The 16,988-nt window shown below is 41.3% G+C and overlaps 1 protein-coding gene across 1 annotated transcript in view; it reads right to left on the bottom strand.

Annotated features, from left to right (window-relative positions):
- The window catches only part of PTK2B (protein tyrosine kinase 2 beta), a 166,719-nt gene that overhangs the window by 51,322 nt on the left and 98,409 nt on the right, over window positions 1-16,988 (bottom strand). The window contains 1 exon segment of the mRNA XM_020983973.2: window positions 16,237-16,477. Coding sequence (XP_020839632.1) covers window positions 16,237-16,440 — 204 coding nt within the window. The 5' untranslated portion in view covers window positions 16,441-16,477.

The raw sequence follows: 16,988 nt of genomic DNA, 5'->3' as shown, positions 1-16,988 counted from the left end.
GTCTACCTATAACTAAATAAATTCTCCTAGTGCTTAGCAGAGGACCTGGCATATAGTTGACGCTTAATAAATGCTTGTTCACTGACTGACCCTTCCACAAGCAGGGCACCTTACAAACTGCAATGGGCACCAGAAAACATCAATAACAGACCCTAGGAGCCTGCAGAGATAATACCAAGCAGGGGGGTTAAAGAGGCCGTGAGCTCTGAAGTCAGTTCCAGCTTTGGTTCTATTTCACTTGAATTCAACTAAGTCTAACATGATTTAGTGGCTACCATATATATGGCATCGTGCTAATCAGGCCATGGAGATACAAAATGGAAATGCAGAACAGTCCCTGAAAGGAGATTACATTCTTCTGGGGGCTTTTATACAGTTAAGTAAGTACAAGGTCATTTGAGGAAAGAGAAAACACTAAGACTAGGGGGAGGATAAAGAAGGGCTTCCTTCAGGAGGGGGCTCTGCAGAGGAGTCTTTAAGACAGATAAGGATTATAAGGCCAGAGTTAAAGAGAGAAATGTTCTAGGTGTATGGAACCACCTGTGCAAAAGTACAATGGTGTAAATGGAATGATGAGTTTGAGGAACAGCAAATAGGCCAGTTTAAAGGGAAATGGAAGGGAAAGAGCATTTATTAAGCACCTACTGCCAGGCACTGTGCTAAGTGCTTTATAAATATTATATCATTATCCAGTTCAGCTGAAACAGATATTGCATGGAAGGGACTAATATGAAATAAGTTTGGGAAAATACTCTGGAGCCAGGCTATAGAAGGTTCTACACTTCAAATTGAAGAATTAGTATTTTATCCAGGAGGAATAGGGAGTCAATGAAGTTTGTTAGGCAAGGGAGTGATACAGTCAGACCTGTACTTTAGGAAGAGTCTAGGGGTAGCTTTATGGAGGATGGATTAGAGAGGGGAAAGCCTAGAACCAGGTTACTCCTGAAGTATTTCAAGCAAAAGATGATGGGAGACTAAACTTGGATGTTGGTCATACAATGGAGAGAAGGGGACAGATATTAGAGATGTTGAGTACTACTTTCCATTTTCATAATGCAATTCTGGATGTTTCCCTCCCAATGTCTCAGTCAGAGTCATGTGTTAGAGAGAAGAAGGACAGCCTTAGAGTCAGAAAGACCAAGGTTCAAGTCCTGCCTAGACACATAATGGCCATGTGACCCTGGACAAGTCACTTTACCCCTATCCTAAGACCCTAAGGGCAACTCTTTAAAACTGTGTGTTGGAGAAGTGTCCATCTGCATCGGTACAGGGAGGTCCCTACACTGATAAATGCTCAGGTCCAAAACAAATGGCAACTTCACATAGGCTCATAAGCTCATGGATCTACAGCTAACACGTATTTATATAGTATCTTAAGATTAGCAAAGCACATTGTATAGGTTACCTCGGTTGGGAGGTAAGGGCTTGCATTATTCCCATTTTATAGATGAGAACGCTGAGGCTTTGACCAGGATGATCATGCGGCTAGTTGGTGTCTGAAGCAGGATTCAAACTCAACTCACCCTCACTTCAATAATAACTAACATTTATACAGACCTACAGGCTTATGAAGCCTTTACAGGTAGTGTATGACTTGTAAATGAAGCCTCCCAAATGCATTCTCTCACCGGTTAGAATGCGAGCCCCTTGAGAGCCGGGGATCGACTCTGCTTTTCTGTTTGCATCCTTAGTGCTTAGCATGGGTGCTTTGTATATAGAATGTCTATAATAAATACTTTTTAATTCAAAGTAGCCCTACAAGGTAAGCTTTATTATTACCTCATTTTTACAGACAGGGAAACTGAGGCTCAGAGAGTCTAAGTGACTTGTCCAAAGTCCCAGAGCACACAACAAATGTCTATAGTGTACTGGAACCCAAGGATCCCTGATGTCTACTCCAGGACCCTACTTACTATACTACGCTATGGGGGGGGGAAGGCAGATAGGAAAAAGAGAGAGGGGGAGAGAGAAGAGAGAGAGAGGGAAGAGGGGGAAAAGAAGGAGGAGACAGAGAAGGAGAAGGGAAAGAGAAGTGAGGAAAAGAGGAAGGAAAGAGGGGAAAGAGGAGGGAGAGTGAGGGAAGAAGAGAGAGAGGGGGAAAGAAAGAGAACACACTAACAATCAACAAATATTTTATTAAGCACCAACATTTTAGACCAGTGTCATCCCATGTGGTGCCCTTAGGCGATGCTGAATTGTGGCATAAGGAAGCATTTGCAACTTGTTTCTTTTTAATCAAGGAGAAAAGGGGAAGAAAAAAAACTCCTAGTGGGGGAGTGGGGATTTCAAGAGATCCATCAGGGGAGGAGGAGTGTTGGACAAACTTGGCAAGATGCAGAGACATTCCTGGTACAGAGTGTTCAGACAGATAAGGGACAGATGCGGAAGTCGTAAACAGAGACAAAGTGAGAAAATGGAGGGCTGCCTATGGCTGAGTCCAAGAAGTCCTTTGGCAAGGCCTTTCTAGTGACCCGGGGCCTGGGTTTCAATCTTGCTGTGTGGGAAAGAGGGGAGCTGTAAAGCTTCTTGTAGCCAAGCTTCGAGGAGTCTGGAGTGAGTAGGGGTGTGTGTGTGTGTGTGTGTGTGTGTGTGTGTGTGTGTGTGTGTGTGTGTGTGTGTGTGTGTGTGTGTGTGTGTGTGTGTGTGTGTGTGGTTAAGCAGGAGCCCAGCCTTTTGGCATTCGAACCACAAGAAGCCAGAGGGCTGCCTCTCAAAAGGACCCATAAAATGAAGAGGAAGAGTGTCCAGGCAGGAGAATCAGACCCAAAGAACAAGGAAGCTGGGAAAGTGAGAGAGTTAATCCCAGTACTACGAGGCAGGACTCCTGGATTCCCAGCTCCCTCTGGCCGCCTCCCTTCAGTAAGGGGTGTATGTGTGTGTGTGTGTGTGTGTGTGTGTGTGTGTGTGTGTGTGTGTCCGCTACATGGATCATTCTCAAAAACTGAGCAAGACTAAGTCTACCTTATTGCTGTAGGGCCTTGGGAAAGTTTCTTCACTTCCCTAGGATTCACTTTCCCCATTTGAAAAATGAGGATGGTGGGGCAGCTAGGTGGTGCAGTGGATGGAGCTCTGGCCTTGGAGTCAGGAGGACCTGACTTCAAATATGGCCTCAGACACATAATACTTAGTAGTTGTATGACCCTGGGCAAGTCACTTAACCCCATTGCCAAAGAAAGAAGGAAAGAAAGAAAGAAAGAAAGAAAGAAAGAAAGAAAGAAAGAAAGAAAGAAAGAAAGAAAGAAAGAAAGAAAGAAAGAAAGTAAGAAAGAAAGAAAGATGAGGATGTTGGATTGACTAGAAGATCCCTTCCAGCTTTGATTTGGACCTCTATGATGGTCCTAGGTTGGTCAATCAGTATGTCAGTCAACAAGAATTTATTAAGCATTTTATTTTATTTTTTATTTATTAACCTGAAGATATAAAGAAAGGTAAAGAACAATCCCTGCTTTCATGGAGCTTACAGTCTAAGGAGAAAGAAAACACGCAGACCATGCACAAATAAGATTTATACAGGATAAATTAGAGATAACCAACAGAGGGAAGGCACTGAGGCTAAGGAGCGTTGCAAGACTTCGTGCAGGTTTGACTTTAGAAGAGCTTTGAAGGAAGCCAGGGAAGCTAGAAGGCAGAGGTGAGGATGGAGAGTCCCAGCATGGAGTACAACAATTTTAAATGCATGGAACTGGGAGATAGAGTGGCTAGTCTGAGAAACAGCAAGGAGGCTGATGTCACCAGATCACACAGTATGTGGGGTGGGGAGAGAGTAAGTTAGGAGGGCCAAGGTCATAAAGGGGTGTGAATGTCAAATAGAGGATTTTATATTTGTTCTGGGAGGTAATATGGAGCCACTGAAGTTGACTGAATGAGAGGGTAACATGGTTAGCCTTATGCTTTAGGCAGATCACATTGGCAGCTGAGTGGAGGATGAACTAGAGTGGGGAGAGCCTTGAGGCAGAGACAACCAAGAAGCAGACCATTGCATTAGTCTAGGTATGAGGTCATGAGCGCCCACTCCAGGGTGGTAGTAACATCAGAGGAAAGAAAGAGGCACATTGGTAGAAAAGATAGAAATCATAGGCCTTGGCAAGAGACTGGATGGAGGGGGAAGTGTGTGTGACAGAGGATGACAACATTCAGAATGTCTGTCTCTACATACTTTTGGCAAGATGGTTGCCTAAATAGGAGGTAGAACACCCAGCTCCCATACATCTACTCCACCAAAATCCTGAAATTCCCACTAGACAAAATAATGATGAAAAAAAAAAAACCACAACTATAGTAAGTGGATTTTTCCACCCTAGAAATACACAAAAAGACATTTAGAAGTGAATGAGCAATAGTAAAGAGTGATGTAGCAAATCCAGTGCTAGCACAGGCAATCTAGCAGCCTCCCAGACTGATCAGAGGCATGTGTGGTCTGCAAGGCTCCCTGTCCAGAGGTAGCAAGAGTGGAAGGCCCTAAGAAAAACCCAGGGCGGTGAGAAAGACCCATCATAGTCAGAAAGCCCAAGGAAAGGGAGATTGGACTTCTCAAAAAACAGCAGTGACTAGTGTTCAGAATGTCCCAGGCCCAGTGGCTCTAAGATCCTTAGCACCCTGCCCTGAAGACGCATCACTACAAACTTCAAAGATCTAGGGGGAGCCTAACTTCAGGAGGAGCAGATCAGCACAGTGACCAAAGGGACTCAGGGTAAGCCCAAGCAAGGCCAACCACTCTTCTCCCAAAGTGCAGCATGAGGCAGAGTTTGACCCTGGCACAAAACCCCAATTCAGAAACTAAAGCTGGAGAGATGTTTAAATAAAAGAAAATACTGACCAATATAAAAAATTATTATAGATATAGAGATTCCATCCAGAAGAAGCAACTCTATAACAATTGTAAGAAGTGACCCAAATGGAAAAAAAATGTTTTCCTTAAAGAAATGAATGCCTAGATAAAATGATGCAAGAGATTAAAAAAAAATTAAATAAAAACTCAAGAGGAAGGAATTGGAAGGAGAACTGATAGATAAGAGAAAGTGGAAAGCCTTACCCAAGTAATGGACTCCCTGAAAACTAGAATAGACCACATAGAAATCAGTGACTCCATGACAGCAAGAAATATTAGATAAAAATCAAAAGATCGAAAATATGGAAGAAAATATAAGATATCTGATATAAAAAAATAAGTCAAAAGAAAATAACTTAAAAATAATTGGACTCTATCGGTAAGATTCTTTCTTCTCTCACCTGAAGCCTCCCTTCCTTTCTGCTTCCCTTGTAATTTACTTATGAAATGTTGCATATTATAGTTATTTCTTCATCTCATTCCCCCTTCATATTGTGAGTTTCTCTGAGGCAGAGACCCAAATTTGCACTTCCCCCAATAAATGTTGATAGAATAAATTATTGAACAGAAAATCATTGGATTCTCTAAAAACCATGATTTTAAAAAATCTAAACACTATATTTAAAGAAACCATAAATAAAAACGGCCCAGATCTATTACAAGCAGAGGGAAAAACTAAAGACAGAAAGAATCTACTGATAACCTACTGAAAAAAAAAAGCCCTAAGAATGTCATAGCCAAAATCAGAGCATCCTCATTAAAAAAATTCAAACATACAGAAAGAAGTTGTTCAAGTACCAAGGAACCACAGGTAGGATCATACAAGACCAGGCAACTTCTATCGTAATAAGAGGAAATTTTGGAATACAACATTCCAAAAAGGCAAAAGACATAGGCTTATAACCAAGAATAACTTACCCTGCAAAACTGGGTATAATTCTACTTGTGAAAAAAAAAAAGGACCTTTGATGAATAGAAGACTTTCAGTATTTCTGATGATTAGACTAGAGCTGAGTAGGAAATTTGAAACAGAAACAAAAGAGTCCAGAGAAATCTAGAAAGGTAAATATACTGTAGCAACTATAGGGTGTTAAATGATGACATAGTGCTATCGGGAAAGAAGAAGTAAGTATTCCTTTAGTATCTTAATGTCTTCAAAAGATATTGTGGGAATTAAATAAGAAAAACAGAGGATGTAGGGGGTAGGTAGATTGATTCTATTTCGAGAATCTGAAGAGAGGAAAAATGAAAAGACAAAAGGAACGCACTAATACAGAAAAGAGGAAGAAGGGGGTAGAATTCTCTATTTCTCATAACTAGGTGCTTGAGAAGAATATAAATGAAGGAAATCGACATCAGATAAATCTCACTATTATGTGAAATAAACAAAGGAGTACTGAACATACACACACACACACACACACACACACATAAGCTTGGTGCAGAAGTACATCAAACTCAGCAGTCAAGCAGAGATAGGGAGAGGAGAGGAGGTTAAAAGAGAGGATAATACGAGGAAAGGAATATCCGCAAGTAAAACAAATTTCCCAGTCTTGAACGAGAGAAAGAGAAAGCAAAGAACTAGAATATGGATAGGTGTCCATCAGTTGGGTAATGGCTGAAGAAATTGTGGCATACGAATATAATAGAATATTACTGAGCCATAAGAAATGATGAAAAAGATTATTTCAGAGATTCCTAGGTAGCATGAACTGATGCTGAGTGAAGTGAGCAGAACCATGAAAACAAGTTATACAAGGACAACAACAGCACCAAGAAAAACATCTTAGGAAGATTGAAAAACTTTGATCAAAGCAATATGTATCCGGAGGACGTATAATGAAGCATGTTTCCTACCTTCTGACAGAGGAGTAATGGATGCAAGGTTCAGGAAAAGACAAACATTTTTGTAAATGGCTATATGTGGATTTGTTTTACTTGACTTACTTGTTAGAGAGGTTTTTTTCCCCCCTCTTGGTTTTCAATGGGGAGGGGGGAGGATTAGGGTTAAGGGTAGCTACGTAGAACAGTGCTGGATCGGGAGTCAAGAAAACCTGACTTCACATCCAGCTTCAGACACTTGCTAGCTGTGTGACCCCGAGCAAGTCACTTAACCTTTGTTTGCCTCAGTTTCCTCATCTGTAAAATGAGCTGAAGAAGGTAATGGCAAATTATTCCAGCACCTTTGCCAAGAAAACCCCTGATGGGGTCACAAAGAGTCAGACATGACTGAAACAACTGAACAACAACAACAAAATGACTAAGGGGGAGTTAGTCATGGTAATAAAAAAGAAAAGAGACAGAGAGTGACATTGAAACATTTTTTAAATTCACAGAAGGAAACAGAAAGAAATTCAGAAGGGCAGTTTTGAAAGTAATATGGAATTATTACGTGGTCTCTTTTTTTAAAGCAAGCTTAGATTTGTATCCCAAAGAGATCATAAAAAAAAAGGGAGGACCCATGTGCATAAAAACATTTATAGCAGCTCTTTATGTGGTGGCAAAGAATTGGAAATTGAGAGGATGCTCGTCAATTGGGAAATGGCTGAATAAGCTGTGGTATATGAATGTAATGGAATACTATTGTGCTATAAGAAATAATGAGCAGGCAGATTTCAAAAAACCTGGAAAGACTTAAATGAATTGATGCTGAGTGAAGTAGGCAGAACCAGAACATTGTACACAGCAACAGTAACATTGTGTGATGACTAACTATGATAGGCTTAGTTCTTCGCAGCAATACAATGATCCAAGACAATTCCAAAAGACTTGTAATGGAAAATGCTAACCATATCTAGAGAAAGAACTATGGAGTCTAAATGCAGATTGCAGCATACTATTTTGTCTTTTTTGGTTTTTCATTTTTTCTTTCTCATGGTTTTCCCTTTTGTTCTGATTCTTCTTTTACAACATAACTAATGTGAAAATATGTTCAACATGATTGTATCAGACTGCTTGCTGTGCTGGAGACATGGGGGGGAGGGAGAAAATTTTGAAACTCAAAATTTTATAAAAATGAATGTTGAAAACTATCTGTACACGTAATTGGAAAACAAATACTATTAAGGAAAAATAAATAAATAAGTAGAGAAAAAAAGACAAGCCTAGAAAGATGCTGGGTAAGGACCACAGATTTCAATCTGGGTGATCCTTGAGAGACCAACAAGCCCAACCCCTTCATTTTACTGAAGAGGAGCTTGAAGTACAGAGAGGTTAAGTAATTTGTTCATGGTCACACAGCTAGTAAGTGTCGATTCTTGATTCAACCTCGGGCTTCCCTGACTCTAAATCAGCACTCTTTCCACTGACTCTGCCGTGCTCCCTTCCAAATGTAAGACGTGGTCCATGCCCTCCTAAAGGGCAACTTAGAGTCTAGTTAGGGAACCAAGACAATCGTTCTCTACACTTACTCCAAACACAATCCACCTTTCAGTGGATGTGAATTAGTAGGAAAGAATCTTCAAAGACACATCCTGTTCCTTGCACAATAGGGCTATGTTCTTATCTTGAATTCATATGGATAATTCTAACCCTTGTTGGTGATGGTGTCACTTGTGGTACAAGAGGCACAGATTACCTTTTAGGGAATGCCACATCTCCTGACCAGAGCCCCCTCTTCAAAACCCTGGAAAATGTCTGCTACTAATGGTCCAAGACAACGATGCCAATGGTGCCCTTTATAGCACACTAGCTTGTTAAAGGAAATCTTGTCAAAACATCTTCATTCTTCTCCCCTCCACTGGCTCCTTCCTCTTTGTTCACTTACACACACACACACACACACACACACACACACACACACACCCCTTCACCATTCTAAGAGAAGAGCAGACCTCGCCTGACCTTGCTGTCCCCTTTAGTAGGACTAACTTCTACAACCAGCTGTCTGCTCCCCAATTCCATTACTGCACTATCTACTTTTTTCTTAACCATCTGAAACCTTTCTTCTATCCTCACTGATGTCCTATACATGCTCTTTCTAAGATGCCAAAAAGCTTCCAATGACTACCTCCCTCAGCACAGCTCCCTCAGACCATATGTCTCAGCAGCATTTAACTGGAGCACCAATACATTTCCAATGATGTGATAGGACAGCAGAACATGGAATAATACACTGCCTCCAAAGAGCTAAAGCTGACGATCACCCAAAATACAACTGAGAGACGGGCGTCCCAGGGGAGCATGGTGTAATACATAACACCATCCTCCAAGCTACTCAGCCTCATGACCTAGGCACCATTTTCAACTCCTTGATCTCTCTCCCCACATCCAATCAGTTACCAAAGCCTATTGATTTTACCTTCATAACATCTCTTACGAGCCCTGCCCCCCCCTTCTCTCATTTGACACTGCCAACTGCCCTGGGCTAGATTCTCAACATCTCACTCTAGGACTATTGCAGTAGCCTGCTGGTTGGCCTCCCAGCCTCAAGTCTCACCCAACTCCAGTCCATCTTCCACTCAGCTCTCAAATAATCTTCCTAAAGTGTAGGTCTGACCATATCACCATCCTACTCCTCACTCAGTAAAGTCCAATGGCTCCCTATCATCTCCAGGATTAAATATAAAATTTTCCATTTGGCATTCAAAGTCCTTCATACTACCTTTCTAGTTTTTTTTTTAGGCAATTGGGGATAAATGACTTGCCCAGGGTCACACAGCTAGTATGTGCCAAGTGTTTGGTCTGAGGTCAGATTTGAACTCAGGTCCTCCTGACTTCAGGGCCAGTGCTCTATCTACTGTGCCACCTAGCTGCCCCCTTTCTAGTCTTTCTATGCCTTACTCCTCCTACATACGTTGTGATTCAATGACACCAGTCTCCTTGCTGACACTCTATCTCCTAATTCCATGCATTTTTACTGGCTGTCTTTCATACCCGGAATGCTCTTCTACCTCCTGGCTTCCCTGGCTTCTTTCAAGCCCCGTCTTCCTTCCTTTCTTTCTCTGTTACTACCACTTTAGTTCAAAGTTCTAGAAACTCCTACCAGAACTTTTGCAATAACCTCCTAAGTGGACTCCCATCCTTCCACCTGCAATCCATCCTGAATGCCACAGCCTGATTAATATTCCCAAAATAATGATTTCATCACATTTTTTCCTACCAAGAATCTTCAGCTCGCCTTCTACAAGAAGCCTTTGCTGATCCACTGCAATGCTCACGCTTTCCCTCTGTTCATTGTCTCCTGCGCATCCTGTGTACATCTTGTTCATACATAGTTGTTTGTATATTGTCTCCCTCGTTAGGCCATGAGCTCCTCAAGAGCACAGACTATCTTGTGCCTGTCTTTGTAACCCCAATACTTAACAAATCCTACTTACTGACTAACAAATAAGGAATTCTTAAAGAGAAGCAAGGTAATGGATGTCATCAGAGAAATGTGTGACCAAAACCCAAAAACAACCAAAAACAAAGATAGGTTTGCTATGCAATAAGAACAAGGAAGAAATGGACAGCCCATGTGCTCCATCAGTATCTACACAGGATCAGAAGAACATAAGGAAGGCCCCTAAGAACACTGGGAAGACATCCCCATGATGAATGTATGGGGGGAAATGGATGAGGACTGCACAGAATGGGGAAGCATACATGGGTTGCAATTTATATGATTAGTGGCAATACTCACAACAATGAGATCATATATCTGCCGGAATTGGAGTATTGGACCACTTCTCAACTTGAAACTCTTCTCCTTTGGTTCTGTGACACTACTATCTCCTTGTTCTTTTACCTTTCTGGCTGCTTCTCTGACTCTTTGTGTGTTCTAACTTCCTCCTGTGCCTAAAATCAGGATGTACCCCAAGGTTCAGTCTTCATCTTTTTGTTTTTCCTATACTCTCACATTTGGAAGGCTTATCCACTGTACATATCAGCTGAACTCTAGGCCCACATTTCCAACTCCATCATCAAAAATCGAACTTATCTTCTTCCCCACACCATCTCCCCATTCCCTAAAATATCATCACTTTCTCATTCATCCAAGCCTAGAAAATCAATCATCCCTGAGTCCTCCCATTCTCTTGCTTTCTTGTGTCCAATTAAAAAACACACCTGTTGATTCTTATTTCAAAACTTCCTTCATGCAAAGTCATAGAACCAGAGATTTAGCCCTGGAAGGGACCTTAGAAGTCATCTAGGGGCAACTATGATGCAGTGGATAGAGCACCGGTCCTGAAGTCAGGAGGATCTGAGTTCAAATCCGGCCTCAGACCAAACACTTGACACTTACTAGCTGTGTGACCCTGGACAAGCCACTTAACCTCAATTGCCAAAAAGAAGAAAAAAAAGAAGTCATCTAGTTCAGACTCCTTTTTACAACTAGGGGTTAAGTGTCTTGCCCATAGTTGCTCAGGCCAAATTAGCCTCCTGATTATTCCTTGAACATACTATTCCATTTCCTCTTCCCATGCCTGTAACGCACCCAATTAGCACTTTCGTATTTAGGAATCCCTGTTTCATTTAAATTTTATTTAAATTTCAGCTTAAATGCTAATTTCTACAGGAGAAGCATTATTATTTCTGCCTTTCCCCACTCTGGCTGATGGTGCCTCGTCAAAAAATTACCTTGTATTTCTTTTGCATATATTATGTATGCATGTACTTATGTTATACATGTTGTCTCCCCAGAGAGTATGTAAGCTCGTTCAAGGCCGGGACTGTTTCACTTTTGACTTTGTATCCCCAGCTCCTAGTACAGTGCCTGAGATATAGTAGGTGCTTTAATAAGGTTAAAAAGCACTCACCATATCTAAATATAGGTGCTTAGTAAAGCATCTGTTGATTGACTGATGAGTGACAGAGTCAAGACTGAATTCAGGTCCCTTGATGCTGAATCCTGCTCTCTTTCCCCACATCCTCCTTCCTTTTCTTTCTCTGCTACAACCACTTTAGTTCAGGTTCTAGAACCTCATACCAGAACTTTTGCAATAACCTCCTAAACCTCCTAAGTAGACTCCCATCCTCCCATCTGCAATCCATCCTGAATGCCACAGCCTGATTAATATCCCAAAAATAACGATTTCATCACATTTTTTCCTGCCAAAAATCTTCAGTTCTCCAAGTACTTATAGAATAAAGTCAGACTCTACAGCCTTGCATTCAAGATCTTTGCAATCTGGTCCTATCTACCTTTCCAGCCTCATATCTTACTATTCCCCATACAGACAGTCTGCTCCAGAAAGACTGACTGACTCGATATCCCCACCCCACCACCAATGCTGTGCACATTCTTGCCTCTGCAAATTTAGCTATCCCATTCCTCTGCCTAAAATACTTTCTTTTCCCTCAGCAACATTAGAGAGGTCAAAAAATGTTTTACTGGTACTTTTTTCTTTGTTATACAGTTAATTCCCAGTGACATCTTCTTTCACTCATTCCAACAGAATACAACAACAAAAAAAAATAAAGCAAAGCAAACCAACATATTAGCCATGTCTGACAATTTATGCCTCATTCTACAGCCATAGTCCACCACCTTTGCACTGAAAAGGAGGAGCCATCCTTCCCTGTCTGTCCTTATTAGTCAAGATTGATTACTATGTTAGTAAACAGTTCCTCCATCAAACAGTCTCTATGGATAATGGCCGAAGCAACAGAATTCGGGCTAGTGTGATTCATTTCCAATACAATAATGTATTTTAAGCTATTTTTTTCCAGTTTTAGGATCAAAGACCTGAAAGATCTAGAAGAACAGAAAATGGCCACAACTATTAACAAAACAGGAGCCAAGACGCAAAAAAGGAAACAGTAGCTGAAACAGTGTGGGACATCTCATCAGAACTGCTGAGTATTTGAAACATGCATATTTAATTTCTTTTAAAGAAATTATCATCATGAACCTTCCCATGACTATAAGCTAAGAGTCCTCTTTCTACACTTTTTTACTGCAATAATCAAAATATTGATGTTTTTCAATATTTTTTTTACATTATTGTGATCATTTGATCATTGTGTGGATTATTCTCCAGACTCTGCTGGCTTTGCACTATATCAGTTCATACATCTTCCAAAGATTCTCTTAATTCTTTGCGTTTGTCATTTCTTACAGTTCATTAGTATTCAATTACATTCATGTACCACAGTTTGTTTAGCTATAAGCCCTTCCCAGCTGATGGTACTACTGTTTCCCTTTCTTCTGCCACTAATACTGCCATAAATGTTTATGTGTCTCTATCTTTGATGTACTCTGATAATGTATCAGTTTTACTGGCTCTAAAGGCATGTTCAGTTTAATTCTTTGCCATCTGTAATTCACTCCTAAGCATTCTCTAAGGAGCAGTTCATGTTATTCATGCAGAAGAGGGATTATACTTGTTCCATAGAGCCCCCAAAATTTATAGAAGTTTATACTTGTTACTCAATGGTGTCCAACTCTTCATGACCCTATTCGGGGTTTTTTGGCAAAGGTACTGGAGTCCTTTGCCATTTCCTTCCCCAGGTCATTGTACAGATAAGGAACTGAGGCAAACAACATTGAATGACTTGCCTAAAGTCACAGAGCTAAGTGTCTGAAGTCAAAATCAAACTCATGAAGATAAGTCTTCCTGATTCCAAGCCCAGCACTCCATCCATTGTGCTACCTAGCTGCTCAGTTTCTTGGCAAAGATACTGGAGTGGTTTGCCATTTCCTTCTTCAGCTCATTTTACAGATGAGACACTGAGGCAAACAGGGTGAAGTGACTTGCCCAGGGTCACACAGCTAATAAGGGTCTGAGTATAGATTTGAACTCAGGAAAATGAGTCTTCCTGACTCCAGGCCTGGTACTCTATCCACTATACCACCTACTACTCCTGACAGACAGAAATTACAAAGAGGAAAATTCAGGTTTGATGAAAGAAAAGATTTCCTATTAATTAAAGTCATTTAAAGGTGTAACGGGCTGCCCCAGAAAGTAATCAGCCTAATAAACATGGAGGCCAAGCCTAGAGATTTATCATAAGGAATTTCTACCAGTTCCATACTCTGTCTTCTCAGGTATGAATCCTTGCCTTTCTCTGTATAAGAATTTGATTCTAGGTAGGACAAATGGTCCTCTGGCCTATTCCTGAAGACCTCCAAGGAGAGTGAACCCACCGCCCCTTGAGGGAGCTCTCATTGTTAGGAAGTTTGTATTGCCAGTAGAAAATCGAATTCCATTAGCCCAAATGATGCTGCTTTGGCCATCATCCGTAGAGATTGTTTGATGGGGGAACCATTTATTATATTATATTATATTATATTATATTATATTATATTATATATATTTATATTATATTATATTATATATTGTATTGTATTGTATTGTATTGTATTGTATTGTATTGTATTGTATTGTATTGTATTATATTATATTATATTATATTAATTATATTATATTAATTATATTATATTAATTATATTATATTAATTATATTATATTATATTGGCAGGGATTCAAAATGTGGGAAGAGACTAGAAGCAGAGATAGACTGCAAGATCCTGGAAAATAAAGACTGGGCTCAGCCTACAGGGGGGCATTCACAGGATCATAAATATAAAGCCACATGAGACCTTACAGCTTAGCTCATCTACCCTCTTGGTTTTACAGATGGGGATGCTGAGGATTAGAGAGTTTCAATGAACAAGTCATCAAGTGCATCTTACTATGCACCAGGTACTGTGATAAGCTCTGGAGATACCAAGAAAAGTAAAAAAAAAAAAAATTAAAAATCCATAGTTCCTGCTCCTACCTTCCATCAAAGAGCTCACCTACTATTGGAGAGAGAAAACATGTAAAAACCATGTCCATACGAAATATATGAAGTGAGGATGGGTGGTAATCTCAGAAGAAGGCACAATAGGTAGGAGGGATCAGGAAAGGCCTTCTGAAGCAGGTAAACATTGAGCCAAGCCTTGAAGAAAGCCAGGGGAGCCAAGAGGTGGAAAACAGGAGGAAGAGCATCCCAGGCATTGGTGATAGTCAGTGAAAAGTCATGGAGTGCCATATTGAGGAATGACAAGGAGGCCTGTATAGCTGGACAGCAGAGTACATGGAGGGTGTGAGGTGTAGGAAGTCTGGAAAGATAGGAAGGATCCAGGTTATTAAAGGTTTTAAAAATCTTTTAAAGAGAGGATTTTATATTTGATTCTGGAGGTAACAGGGAGCCATTGGAGTTTACTGAGTAAGGAATGGGATGGTGATATGGTCAGACCTATGCTTTAGGAAGATCATTTTGACAGCGGAGTGGAGATGGACTGGAACGGGGAGAGACTTACGGTGGAGACCAACCAGAATCTTGTTGTAATAGTCCAAGTGTTAAGTGATTTGTCTAAGGTCATAAAGGTTCTAAGTGTGGGCTACATTAAGAGGGGTATAACTTCCAGGAATAGGGAAGTGATAGACACACTGAACTCTGCTCTTTTCAGATCACACTGAATATGGGGTTTAGTTCTGGGCACCTCAGTTTAAGAAAGATATTGATAAGATAGAGACTGCCAAATAAATCGAGTAAGTAAGCATTTATTAAATGCCTACTATGTGCCAGGCACTGTGCTAGGCCCTGGGGATACAGGAACAAAGAATGAGACAATCCTTTCTTGCAAGGAGCTTACATTCTAATGGGGTGGACAACAAGCACATCAATCAATCAATCAATCAATCAATAAAAATAAATGAATTAACAAATGAATGAATGAATAAAAGAAAATTATACTCACACAGCATATACATGTATATCTGTGTGTGTGTGTGTGTGTGTGTGTGTGTGTGTGTGTGTATCTGTGAGTCATCTGCATAGACACAATAACTAAGGTGGTAAAGGGCCTTGAGTCCACGTCCTCCTAGAGAACAGAAGATTCAGGGGGCACATAATAGCAGTCTTCAAGTATGTGAAAGAACAATCAACCTTGTTCTGATTAGTCCCAGAAGGGCAGAACCAGAACCAAAAAGTGGAAGTTACAAAGAAGAAAATGGACTTATGTTAGGAAAAACTTCCTAACAAAGAGAGCTCCCTCAAGGGGAAGGGTTCATTCTCCTTGGAGGTCTTTAGGCAGAAGCCGGAGGACCATCTGTCCAGTATGTTATAGTAACTGAACTACCCTAGAATTAAATTCTTAGGCTGAGAGAGGAAATCAGCCTAGTAAACACAGAGGCCAAGCCTGGAGATGTGCCCTAGGGAAATTCCATGCTACCTCTTCTCAGGTATGGAAATCCCGGAGCCAGGACAGTTGAGCTGGGGTCAGCTCAAAGGAAAGAAAGGATCATGGGTTAGAGAGCTGAAAGTAATCTTAAAGGTCATCATAGTCCACCTCAGAGGAAACTGAGACCCAGGGTGGTTGAATTTGGTCAAAGGTCACACAATCATTAAGAGGCAAAGGTGGGATTTGAACCCAGGGCCTCTGACTCTAAGCCAAAGGGCTAGCTTAGCCCACCTCACCCATGCCCATCTCTTACCTGGATCTCCGTCTGCACAGTGCACTTGACCAACTTGAAGTTCTTCCCAGGGTTGAAGCTGTTGCTGTAGAAGCAGACCTTGAGGATCCGCACGTCCTCCTTCTCCACATCCACAGGTACTACCACCACAGGCTCTGGGGGGATGTCGGGCCGGCGCAGGGTGCCCACCCTCACCCGGCTCAGGGGCTCGGACACCCCAGACATGCTGCCAGAGGACAGCTAGGGCCAGCGCATCTCAGTCCTGTTAGGAGACAGCAAAGGGAGGGGCCTGCTTGAGACTCACTATAGAGCAGCTCCCCCCCCAGAGGGAACAAAGCCAGTGCTCCACGCACCCAAGAGCCATCTCCTGCCCTTGAAGCTCCCCCTAGACAGCAGAGAGGTGTAGAAAAATGATCCTTTCTACTTTACAGATTAGAGAACTTGAGGTAAACAATTACAGCATGAGTCACGGAAACACAGAAGTACAGCCTGGAAGAGAATTTTGGGAATATCTACCAGGGGTGGGGAACCTGCAGCCTTGAGACCACAGGTTCACCAACCCTGGCTATACCTTTCTACCCAAGAGTTACAGACACCCTTCAGAGACCCAAGCCCACCACTGAAGGTACAGGTTGGGCGAATATTAGAAGGGGTGCTACGGAAGGATATTTACAAAATCTATAGTGTGTCCAAAAATAAACTCAATATCCTCTATTCAAAACCCATGGGAAGTGGGCCAGAAAGGGCACTAGATTTGGAGTCAAAATACCTAG

The sequence above is a fragment of the Phascolarctos cinereus genome, unplaced genomic scaffold (assembly GCF_003287225.1).
Source record: "Phascolarctos cinereus isolate Bilbo 61053 unplaced genomic scaffold, phaCin_HiC Scaffold_2;HRSCAF=192, whole genome shotgun sequence".
Taxonomy (NCBI): Eukaryota; Metazoa; Chordata; class Mammalia; order Diprotodontia; family Phascolarctidae; genus Phascolarctos; species Phascolarctos cinereus.
The sequence above is the reverse complement of the archived record's forward strand: the minus strand, read 5'-3'. Positions and strand labels throughout refer to the sequence as shown.